The sequence below is a fragment of the Populus alba genome, chromosome 5, assembly GCF_005239225.2.
Source record: "Populus alba chromosome 5, ASM523922v2, whole genome shotgun sequence".
NCBI classification, from domain to species: domain Eukaryota; kingdom Viridiplantae; phylum Streptophyta; class Magnoliopsida; order Malpighiales; family Salicaceae; genus Populus; species Populus alba.
The window spans coordinates 4225287-4237171 of record NC_133288.1 but is presented as its reverse complement, the minus strand read 5'-3'; the positions used below and the strand labels follow the sequence as shown (position 1 = coordinate 4237171).

The 11885-nt window shown below is 35.7% G+C and overlaps 2 protein-coding genes across 2 annotated transcripts; both read left to right on the top strand.

Moving 5' to 3' along the window:
* Nucleotides 1-5310: 5310 nt before the first annotated feature.
* On the top strand, nucleotides 5311-7982 carry LOC118032631 (G-type lectin S-receptor-like serine/threonine-protein kinase LECRK3). The gene has a single exon (XM_035037399.2). It carries the CDS (start codon nucleotides 5444-5446, stop codon nucleotides 7772-7774), a length of 2331 nt encoding a protein of 776 aa, XP_034893290.1. The 5' UTR covers nucleotides 5311-5443; the 3' UTR covers nucleotides 7775-7982.
* Nucleotides 7983-9299: 1317 nt separating this feature from the next.
* On the top strand, nucleotides 9300-11885 carry LOC118032032 (G-type lectin S-receptor-like serine/threonine-protein kinase LECRK3). The gene has a single exon (XM_035036592.2). It carries the CDS (start codon nucleotides 9422-9424, stop codon nucleotides 11843-11845), a length of 2424 nt encoding a protein of 807 aa, XP_034892483.1. The 5' UTR covers nucleotides 9300-9421; the 3' UTR covers nucleotides 11846-11885.

The following is an 11885-nucleotide window of genomic DNA, read 5'->3' as shown; positions in this document are numbered from 1 at the left end:
GTATTGATTATTGAATTCTAATTAGAATTTGTTGATGAAAATATATTTCTAACAACAATTTAATTTAAAATTTTGTATTCATATTTATATATGGATTTAAAAGTAAGAATATAGAATTGTAAAAAGATAATGTATTACTAAGAATATATTTATGAAAATATAATCCTAACAATAATTTAATTTAAATTCTATATTCATATATAAACTGGTCGGTAATAAACGTAAAAAGATAATATATTGATTTTTGGATCCTAATCAAGATCTGTCGATGAAAATATGGTTTTATAATTTAATCAAATAAATTAAAATTATATTTTTATCAATAAATTCTAACTAGAATATGAAAACAATACATTAACTTTTTACGTCCCTCACCAACCCCACCCCTCTCTCTCTCTCTCTCTCTCTCTCTCTCTCTATATATATAATATATATATATATATATATATAAATTAGTATCTTTAATTGTACTATATTCTTTTTTTGTATTTTTAAATTAGGTAAGTCTGGCAAATTATGTAGGTATAGTAATGTGGTGCAATATTTTACATTTTATGTTGTGATATAATGTTTAATTTTTTAATTATTATGTGGAGTAGATAGTTTTTTTTTTAATTTTTAAATAAAAACTAGTTGTTATTCAAAAAATATGCTTCTCAGTGAATTAAAATTTCTTATAAATATATTTGATTATTATATCAAGTCATGAACTAGAATCCTATATATAGTTTATATAGTTCAAGCTCTTGTTTGAGATTATAATTTAAATAGAGGTTGATTAAAATTATTATTTTTTTATTTAAAATATTTTTTTATATTTTTAAATCGTTTTGATATGTTGATGTAAAAAATAAAAAAATTATTTTAATGTATTTTTGAGTAAAATCACTTTAAAAAAAAATTATTATCACACTCTCAAATATGCTCTAAGTGGTGAGTAAATTAACTAAATTATTTATAAAAATTGATTTAAGATTAATAAAATTTAACAATTTCCTAAATATTTTAGATAATTTTAATTAGAAAATTTAAAAGAAAAATTGGATTCATTTGGGTTTCAGAAACCAAAATAAGATAAATCAAATTAAAGATAAACTAACCAAATTGAAAATTTTATTATAAACTAAAGGTTTAATAAATTAAATTTTATATAAAAATAATCCAATTAAAAGATCTATTAATTAAATTAAACTTATCTAATTTTCAAAAACATAAAGTCAAATTAAACCAAACTGGATTTGATTATTCGGCCTGATTCAAGATTTCGGGGTGGGCAGGTTTGGCTGGATTGCTCCTAGTTTGAAGTCCAAAATATTTTACAAGTTGGAAGAACGAAGAAAAAATATAATGCACTTATCTTCTTGTTTTTTTTTTTTTTTTTTTTTTTTAAAGCTGGATAATTAAAAGTGATTTTATTTATTATTTGCTTTCTAATTTAAATAAAATCATACAAATCGCAGCTACAATAATTAGGATATATCTCGCAACGTATGAGATAATCTTTGGCACATGCATGCATCTCATACATTTTGTTTTTAGAAATAAATTAATGGATGATATCTGATTTTGCAAAAATTATATATGTAAACATATTTTTTTGAACCTTATCTCCATCCTTGGATTGATTCAGATAATATTTCTCTGGTTTGGTTTTGAAATAAATAACCGATTTTCAGAGCCTCCAAAACGATCATATTTACTGAGATATGCTTCTGCCTGTTTTGGTTGTTCATCAAATATAAAACTGGCTAGAAGGTCCACAACAAGGACACTAAGGGCAAAAAAAAACATATGTATCCTCTCATGTACCTGTACCTGGACATGGTTAATAATTAAACATGTGGCGGCCCGCGAGATCAACCCGGTGATTTGCTAATCTAGAACCTTGTTTAGGCTTAGTTTTTAATTAAGCCAAGTGAAATTTGATTCAATCAACTTGACAAGTTAAAATACTATCCGGTTTATCTTCTTTTTTTTTATTTCTTAAAATAAACATTTTAACTTAAAACTATCTTGAAATGACACGGTTTTTCCATTGACTCGGATCAATTCTAGTTAATCTACCCTACATATAGCCTACATTTTAAACCAAGTCATAAACTGAGCCACTTTAATAACTTTCCTAACAAGTTAGCTTGTTTCTTGTTCGGTAAAAAAAATTATAAAATACAAATAAAAATATTAACAAAATAAATATCATTAAAAAATTACAGTTATATTTACTGATAGAAAATAACATCGTTGTTTTCATTGGTATGCAAGAAACAAACATTTCCATGGGTGAATATAAAGGGAATTATATTTGAAAATCAAAGAATGAAAAAAAAAATAGAAATATGACATATTAGTATTACTGATGAAATTACCAATAAAAAATAACCATTGCTAATATTCATCAATAAATCCATCAATAATATTTAAGTTATAACCTATCAGACTATTGTCTCTCTATATACCCCATTTATTTTCTTCCTCTTCTTCTTTTCTACAGAAAACAACACCTCCCTCATTTTATCATAAATCAAGCTCCCGTTATAACAAATCCGGCCACCTTAATATTTATTCTATCAATATCCATGTTGCATTCTTTTTTTTATTTGAAGATTCACTACATCAAGTAAGCAAAACTATAATTTTTTTATAACCCAATTTTTATGTCAATTTTTTGATATTTTTATATAATATATGTAGTTTGTTTGTGTGTTTACTTGTTTTATAGATTTTTTTCTATATAAATTTATTGTATGAATATATGATTTGTAAATGTTAAGATTTGTTTGAGATTTTGAAAAATTGTATTTATTTATATTTGATGAAATTGAGTTTTTATTTTGTAATTTAGATGTTTTATAATGAAATAAATAATGAGTTATTTAACATGTTATATGTTTCATATTTTATTAATTTTATTATTAAGTTGAGAATTTAGATAAATTTAAGAAATTTGATTTTTATTTTTGAAAGAATTGATAACATAGATTGAGAAGTAAAATTCTCGTAAATTTGTAGTACGAAATATGATCGGACCATTAAAAAAATAAAGAAAAGGAAAGAAGAATTATATATTGAAATGTTGATTATATATACACTTGAGCCTTGATATACTGCAACTTTCATGGCAGCAACACTTAATTCGGTGGTGGTGTGACTATAGCCCCATCCATCATCAAATTCACTTGCTTCACTGTTGGCCTTAAATCTCTCTCTATTTTCCCATACCACAATCCAATCTCAACCATATCCCCAATTCTTTCAAGTCCACTTCTACTTAACCAACCACTTTCTTCAGCTCTCCAGCTTCAGAGCACCCGTGAACCCACCATTAGTATTACTTCTTCATCAGGACCTGACAAGTCCATGTTCTTCCTCCAACACACAATCCTAAGCAATAAGATGCCAAAGCTATAGACATCAGCTTTGGTTGTGATAGCTGTTCTGTTTTTGTGCCACTCAGGAGCTTCATAGCGACTTGTGCCTCTTGGAATTGTGTATGTTCTTGTTTGGTCAGGTTTTTAGAGCTCGGACAGTCCAAAATTTGATATTTTTGCACCCAATATTATAAATCATATCGTGTGACTTCACCTAAAATCTTAAGTTAATGAGTTGAGAAGGTTTTTTGACATAGTATCAGAGTTTTATGATTAAGTGCCAAGTGGTCACGAGTTCAAATCTCACTACTTTTCATTTATTTGATAAAAATTAAGCACAAGATAATATGAGCTTGTGCAAGTTTCAAGTTCAAAGAGCTTTCATTTAAGAGGGTGTATTAGAGAATAATATAAATTATATCCGAGAACTTTACCTAAAAGTTTAAGCTATTAAATTAAGATGATATTTTGACAGATGCATCCATAGGTACATTATGAGGTTTAATGTTACAATGAATGATCTTGAACTCATGCACAAGAAGCCTATTTGATCCTTCACTGCAAAAGCCAATCAAACGTACCAAGTTATTGTAGTCCTCTCCATTATCTTCACCCCGTTTCGGAACTCCCCTTCTCCATCTTCCACCACCTTCTCTAGACTCTCCACTGCTATTTCTTTCCCGTCATTCTTTGCTAACGAGCCTCTGCAGAGCCTCCTGATGCCCTTTACCGATCTCTTCCTTGAATCATCGTGGCCACCGCGAGTTGATCGTAGCTAAAAGGTGCAGATCTTAATACCTTCAGTGACATCTGGTGGAGAAGCTTGGCGTGCCATCATGACCATCAAGTCAGATGATGCAAAGATCACCAAAGAAAAGGAAATCAAAACCACACCAGTACTTGGAAGTTCCTTGCCAATCTTCTCTGTGATGATCTTACTTGGATGAGTAAAAACAACGTTTGTTGGTCTGATGTAATCTCAAGAGTGAGAGCTCTTCATGAAGAATAGGATGAGAGTATGATCTTTGCTTGTTTTTGCCCCTTCTTCTCCTATTCCACAACGCAGTTTCTTTCCTAAAAAGCAAGTGTCCATACCTACACACAAGTACACCTTCCAACTGAGAACAGTCCCTGTTGTGACCACCTTAATTATACTCTGATTAAAGTCATACAGGGGCACCCTCAATCCGTCAATCGAACACGTTTATGTTATTTTAAATTTTGTTTATATTTTTAAATTATTTTAATATACTAAAATTAAAAATAATTTTTTAAAATAACATATTTTTATTTTAATATATTTCTAAATAAAAAACATTTTAAACCATTATTATTACCTTAATTCCAAACACGCTCAAAGAAAGACTGGCTACAGCCAAGGACAAGAGATACATTACTTTACTCATACGTCCAATTGATGTTCCTGCAAAATACGTGTGGAAAAAACCATAGAATCAACTGTCCATTGAATTCCAATTTTCAGTTTTAAGATTATTCATTTAGCTAGCTGAGAGTAAATCCATCTTTTATGAAGTTTCACGCAGGCCCTTCATATCCAAACTAGTGTATTTACGAAAAAATCTCTTAAATTCGAGACTAAAATGAAATCGTGAGGAAGCAAATAAAAGTTTTATTTCAAACAAAACTTGAAAGTTCCCATAATTAGTATAATTTCAGGAAAAATTTGCCTTTGAAGGAATGTTCTTGCAGAAAGATTGTCTTCAAAGCGTATTGAATGGTACTTGGCGAATAAGAAAGAATCTGCTGCAGAAAATTAGAACCAAGAATAGTCCCGGGGAAATTAGCAAATGGCTGTTCAAGATGGAAAAGTGGACCAGAGCCAAGTAATTGCCAAGTTTTTCCAGTGACTTGGCTGCATCGACTTTGAAAGCATAAAAGTAAGAGCAACAATATCCACCAACTGGTAGGGAAACGCGGTGGATTCTATGACTAGACTTTTATGTTTTGAGTGCCTGGCTTGACTGCTGGAAACCAAAGAAAGAGAATGGAGTGCTGGAACAATAGACATCCTTAAATTGACACTCGCATACCACACAAGAGCTAAATCCCTATCCATGGCTTCTATCATCTTTTTTCTTCTTCTCGCCTTATCTTTTACAGCTTCAGCTCAAAGACAGACCAATATAACCCTGGGATCTTCTCTAGCACCTATCACAAACTCCTCATGGTTGTCACCTTCCGGTCTTTATTCTTTCGGATTTTTCCGACAACGCGATGGCTATTCTATAGGGGTTTTTCTATCCGGGATTTCACTACAGAATGTTGTGTGGGCTGCTAGAAGGGATGATGCCCCAGTCCCCAGTAATGCGACCTTGAACTTCACCAGTGATGGCAGGGTTGTCTTGAGATCAGCACAAGGGGATGAGACTCCGATAGTTTCTGCTTCCCAGCCAGCTTCTTTAGCTTCTATGTCTGATTCAGGCAACTTTGTGCTATATAATTCTGATCGCGAGATTATATGGCAGAGTTTTGACCACCCAACAGATACCCTTTTGCCAACTCAAAAGCTCAGAGCGGGTGCAGAGCTGTTTTCTCCTGTTTCAGAAACTGACCTCTCAACTGGTATTTACCGACTCAAGATGCAAAATGATGGCAACCTTGTGCAGTATCCTGTTAATACTCCAGATACAGCTCCATATTCTTATTTTTCATCTTTTACTGATGGGAAGGGAGATAACGTGACCCTAAATCTTGATCCGGATGGCCGTCTCTACCTGCTCAATTCCACAGGTTTCAACATAAAAAACATTACAGCTAGAGGATATCCCACGAAAGAAACAATTAATATGATGAAACTTGATGCTGATGGGATTTTCAGATTATATTCACGAAATCTGACACGGAATGGAAACTGGTCAGATGAGTGGTCATCCACAACCAACAAGTGCGACCCGAAAGGATTATGCGGTCTTAATGGATATTGTGTTATGAAGGATCAGGAAGCTGAATGTAATTGTCTTCCTCGATTTGAGTTTGTTACCCAGGGAAATTGGACTTCTGGCTGTGAGAGGGATTTCAAAGCTGAAAGTTGCAACGAAAAGAATGGAAGTAGCACATACACCATGGAAGAGCTCTCTAATACTGAGTGGGAAGATGTTTCATACTCCGTTTTGTCATCAACAACTAAAGACAATTGTAAGCAAGCCTGTTTGGAAGACTGTAACTGTGAAGCAGCATTATTCACTGATGGGCAGTCCTGCAGAAAGCAAAGGCTTCCTTTGAGATTTGGGAGGAGAAACTTAGGAAGTACGAACTTGGCTGTCGTCAAGGTGGGCAGACCCATATCCACCATGGACAGAAAAGAGCCTATAACCGAGAAGAAGAACCTTGGCACTGGCAGGACAATCCTAATAATAAGTGGTTCATTTGTTGCTTTTGGGCTTGCTATGGTGTCGATTTTCGGAATAATCATTTACAGATATCATGTACTGGCATATAAACAGTTGCCCAATAATGATGGCACTGCAATGAATGAGGTATTTGCTCCTCGATCTTTCACTTATGCAGAGCTAGAAAATATTACTGGTGGTTTCAAGGATGAAATTGGCAGGGGATCATTTGGGACAGTTTATAAAGGGATACTATCAAGTACTCGGAAGGTTGTTGCTGTCAAGAGACTGGAGAAAGTTCTAGCTGAAGGGGAAAGAGAATTTCAGAATGAGATGAAAGTCATTGGGAAAACACATCACAGAAACCTAGCCCGTCTGTTCGGCTATTGCCATGATGAACATCACAGGCTCCTGGTTTACGAGTACATGAGCAATGGCTCCCTCGCTGACATACTCTTCTCACTTGAAAAACGACCTTGCTTCCCTGAAAGGTTGGAAATTGCTCGCAACATTGCAAGGGGTATTGTTTATCTACATGAAGAGTGCGACACTCAGATCATCCACTGTGATATAAAACCTCAGAATATACTAATAGATGAAAGCAGGTGCCCCAAAGTTTCTGACTTTGGATTGGCAAAAATTCTGAAGTCAGACCAAACTAAAACCTTCACTGGAATTAGAGGGACGAGGGGATATGTAGCACCAGAATGGCACCGGAATATGCCGGTGACAGTTAAAGCAGATGTTTATAGCTTTGGAGTTATGTTGTTGGAGATCACATGTTGTCGAAAGAATGTGGATTGGAGTCTTCCAGAGGATGAAGCTGTTCTCGAACAGTGGGTTTATCAATGTTTTCAGGACGGTGATATGGACAAACTTGTGGGTGATGAAATCGTCGAAAAGAAACAGTTAGATAGGATGGTTAAAGTGGGACTTTGGTGCACTCTTGATGAGCCATCCCTCCGCCCTTCAATGAAAAAGGTCCTCCTCATGTTGGAGGGGACAGTCGAAATCCCAATCCCTCCAAATCCTACTTCTTTTTTTACTGCTATATGAGCTGCGTTTTGTGGTTCGGAATAAGAGATTCATCTGCAGAGTGTGGTATTTTATTTTTCAGGTCATGTATTCCTTTTCTTCATAAAATTGCTATATGTTTACGCAGCATTTAGGAGCTTCCTGATGATTTTCTTCTAATGCTAATGCCTGTAAAGTTGTTACCCACCGTATCTTAGATATTAAAAAAAAAAAAAAAAAGGTTTATAAAGACGAGAAAAGAAAATGTTAGCATTAAAGCTTCACGTGTTCTTAGTATAAAGTATAAACAACGTTTGTTGGTCTTATGCTATCTCAAGAGTGAGCTCTTTACGAAGAATAGAATTAATGAGACTATGATCTCTGCTTGTTTTTTCCCCTTCTTCTTCTTCTTCTATTCTACAAGGCAATTCCTTGCCTAAATGCAAATGTCCATTCCTTCGCTCAAGCTCAGTTGCAGGGCATTATTGGTGAATCGAAGTTCAATACAATGGTTGGTGACAGTACATTGTTGCAAGTCGCCATCAAACTGACTAATTGCCAGAAGTGAGCTAATTAGTTTGTAATTACATGGAGCATATCAAGCAGAATTGTGTTAAAAGGAAGCCTTTACAATCAAATTGCAAACAAACGGAGAATATATCATTTATCATAGTTAAGGTACATTTATTTGAAAAATATCTTAAACATTTGAAATAAATATACTAATAAATTATCAATAGAAAATATTTTTCAATCACTTTAATCGTCATTACCATTACATCACCATCATCTTCGTCACAGCTTCTTCACCTTCAGTAGCATTTCTTGCTAACATAAACATTACTAAAACTATATGAATTTATTATTATTATCATCAACATGATCACAAGTGTAACATAATTAATATCACAAATATCATAGCTACGAGGAAATTCTTTTTTTTTTTTAATATCATAGCATTTTTTTTTCTTTTTCATAGCACATTTGTAATAAATAAATTATAAAGCCCCTCCAATCAGCAACCATGGCATGAAGCTGGTGAGAGAAGAAGCTTTAGCTGAGAGGAGCAGGTCAGCAAATGCTAGGTTGTCCCTTGACTCAGTCCTTGCCGTGACCACCTCAATGGTACTGTGAATGAAGTCGTACGGTGGAATTGATCAAAAAATCAACGGTCCAATGAGTTCCACTTTTCAGTTTTAATATTCAAGGGATTGTTAGTTACGCAACATGAAGAGATGCTCTTTCGTTAGAAACTGAGATTGCTAGCTAGGCTTCAGCATTTGAGGGACATTACTACAAGCTAGCAAGTTGTTCTGTCTTGCCCTAGTATTATGCCAGGGTATTAGCATTGGCACCACAATCGATATTTCTTAACTAGTTGAAGCTGTCTGCAGGAAGCTAAAGATCGTGTCTTCAAAGCGTATTGAATGGTACTTGACAAATAAAAAAGAATCTGCTGCAGAAAATTAGAACCAAGAATAGTCCCGGGGAAATTAGCAAATGGCTGTTCAAATGGGGGATACCAAGATCGAAAACGAGGACCAGAGCCAAGTAAATGCCAAGTTTTTTCGGTGAGTTGACTGCATTGACTTTGAAAGCATAAAAGTAAGAGCAACAATTTCCACCAATTGGTAGGGAAACGCGGTGGATTCTATGGCTAGACTTTTATGTTTTGAGTGCCTGGCTTGAATGCTGGGAACCAAAGAAAGAGAATGGAGTGCTGGAACAATAGACATCCTTAAATTGACACTCACATACCACACAAGAGCTAAATCCCTATCCATGGCTTCTATCATCTTTTTTCTTCTTCTCGCCTTATCTTTTACAGCTTCAGCTCAAAGACAGACCAATATAACCCTGGGATCTTCTCTAACACCTATCACAAACTCCTCATGGTTGTCACCTTCCGGTCTTTATGCTTTCGGATTTTTCCGACAACGCGACGGCTATTCTATAGGGGTTTTTCTATCCGGGATTTCACAAAAGACTGTTGTGTGGTCTGCTAGAAGGGATGATGCCCCAGTCCCCAGTAATGCGACCTTGCTCTTCACCACTGATGGCAGGGTTGTCTTGACATCACCACAAGGGGGTGAGACTTCGATACTTTCTGCTTCCCAGTCAGCTTCTTTAGCTTCTATGTCTGATTCAGGCAACTTTGTGCTATATAATTCTGATCGCCAGATTATATGGCAGAGTTTTGAGCACCCAACAGATACCCTTTTGCCAACTCAACAGCTCAGAGCAGGGGCAGAGCTGGTTTCTCCTGTCTCAGAAACTGAACTCTCAACTGGTATTTACCGACTCAGGATGCAAAATGATGGCAACCTTGTTCAGTATCCTGTTAGTACTCCAGGTGCACCTCAATATGCTTATTTTGCATCTGGTACTTATGGGGCGGGAGATAATGTGACCCTAAATCTTGATCCGGATGGCCGTCTCTACCTGCTCAATGCCACAGGTTTCAACATAAAAAACCTTACAGGTGGACGATATCCCACGAAAGAAACAATTAATATGATGAAACTTGATGCTGATGGGATTTTCAGATTATATTCACAAAATCTGACACGGAATGGAAACTGGTCAGCTGTGTGGTCATCCACAAGCAACAAGTGTGACCCGAAAGGATCATGCGGTCTTAATGGATATTGTGTTATGAAGGATCAGGAAGCTGAATGTATTTGTCTTCCTGGATTTGAGTTTGTTGCCCAGGGAAATTGGACTTCTGGCTGTGAGAGGGATTTCAAAGCTGAAAGTTGCAAAGACAAGAATGGAAGTAGCACATACACCATGGAAGAGCTCTCTAATACTGAGTGGGAAGATGTTTCATACTCCGTTTTGTCATCAACAACTAAAGACAATTGTAAGCAAGCCTGTTTGGAAGACTGTAACTGTGAAGCAGCATTATTCACGGATGGGCAGTACTGCAGAAAGCAAAGGCTTCCTTTGAGATTTGGGAGGAGAAACTTAGAAAGTTCGAACTTGGCTGTCGTCAAGGTGGGTAGACCCATATCCACCATGGACAATAAAGAGCTTATAACCGAGAAGAAGAACCTTGGCACTGGCAGGACAATCCTAATAATAAGTGGTTCATTTGTTGCATTTGGGCTTGCTATGGTGGCGATTTTCGGAATCATCGTTTACAGAAATCATGTATTGTCATATAAAAGGGTGCCCAATAATGATGGTACTGCATTGAATGAGGTATTTGCTCCTCGAGCTTTCACTTATGCAGAGCTAGAAAATATTACTGGTGGTTTCAAGGAAGAAATTGGCAGGGGATCATTTGGGACAGTTTATAAAGGGATCATATCAAGTACTCGGAAGGTTGTTGCTGTCAAGAGACTGGAGAAAGTTCTAGCTGAAGGGGAAAGAGAATTTCAGAATGAGATGAAAGTCATTGGGAAAACACATCACAGAAACCTAGTCCGTCTGCTCGGCTATTGCCATGATGAACATCACAGGCTCCTGGTATACGAGTACATGAGCAATGGCTCCCTTGCTGACATACTCTTCTCACTTGAAAAACGACCTTGCTTCCCTGAAAGGTTGGAAATTGCTCGCAACATTGCAAGGGGTATTGTTTATCTACATGAAGAGTGCGACACTCAGATTATCCACTGTGATATAAAACCTCAGAATATACTAATAGATGAAAGCAGGTGCCCCAAAGTTTCTGACTTTGGATTGGCAAAGTTTCTGAAGTCAGACCAAACTAAAACCTTCACCGGAATCAGAGGGACGAGGGGATATGTAGCACCAGAATGGCACCGGAATATGCCGGTGACAGTTAAAGCAGATGTTTATAGCTTTGGAGTTATGTTGTTGGAGATCACGTGTTGTCGAAAGAATGTGGATTGGAGTCTTCCAGAGGATGAAGCTGTTCTCGAACAGTGGGTTTACCAATGTTTTGTGGACGGTGATATGGACAAACTTGTGGGTGATGAAATCGTCGAAAAGAAACAGTTAGATAGGATGGTTAAAGTGGGACTTTGGTGCACTCTTGATGAGCCATCCCTCCGCCCTTCAATGAAAAAGGTCCTCCTCATGTTGGAGGGGACCGTCGAAATCCCAATCCCTCCAAGTCCTACTTCTTTTTTTACTGCTATATGAGCTGCGATTTGTGGTTCAGAATAAGAGATTTTTCAGGTCA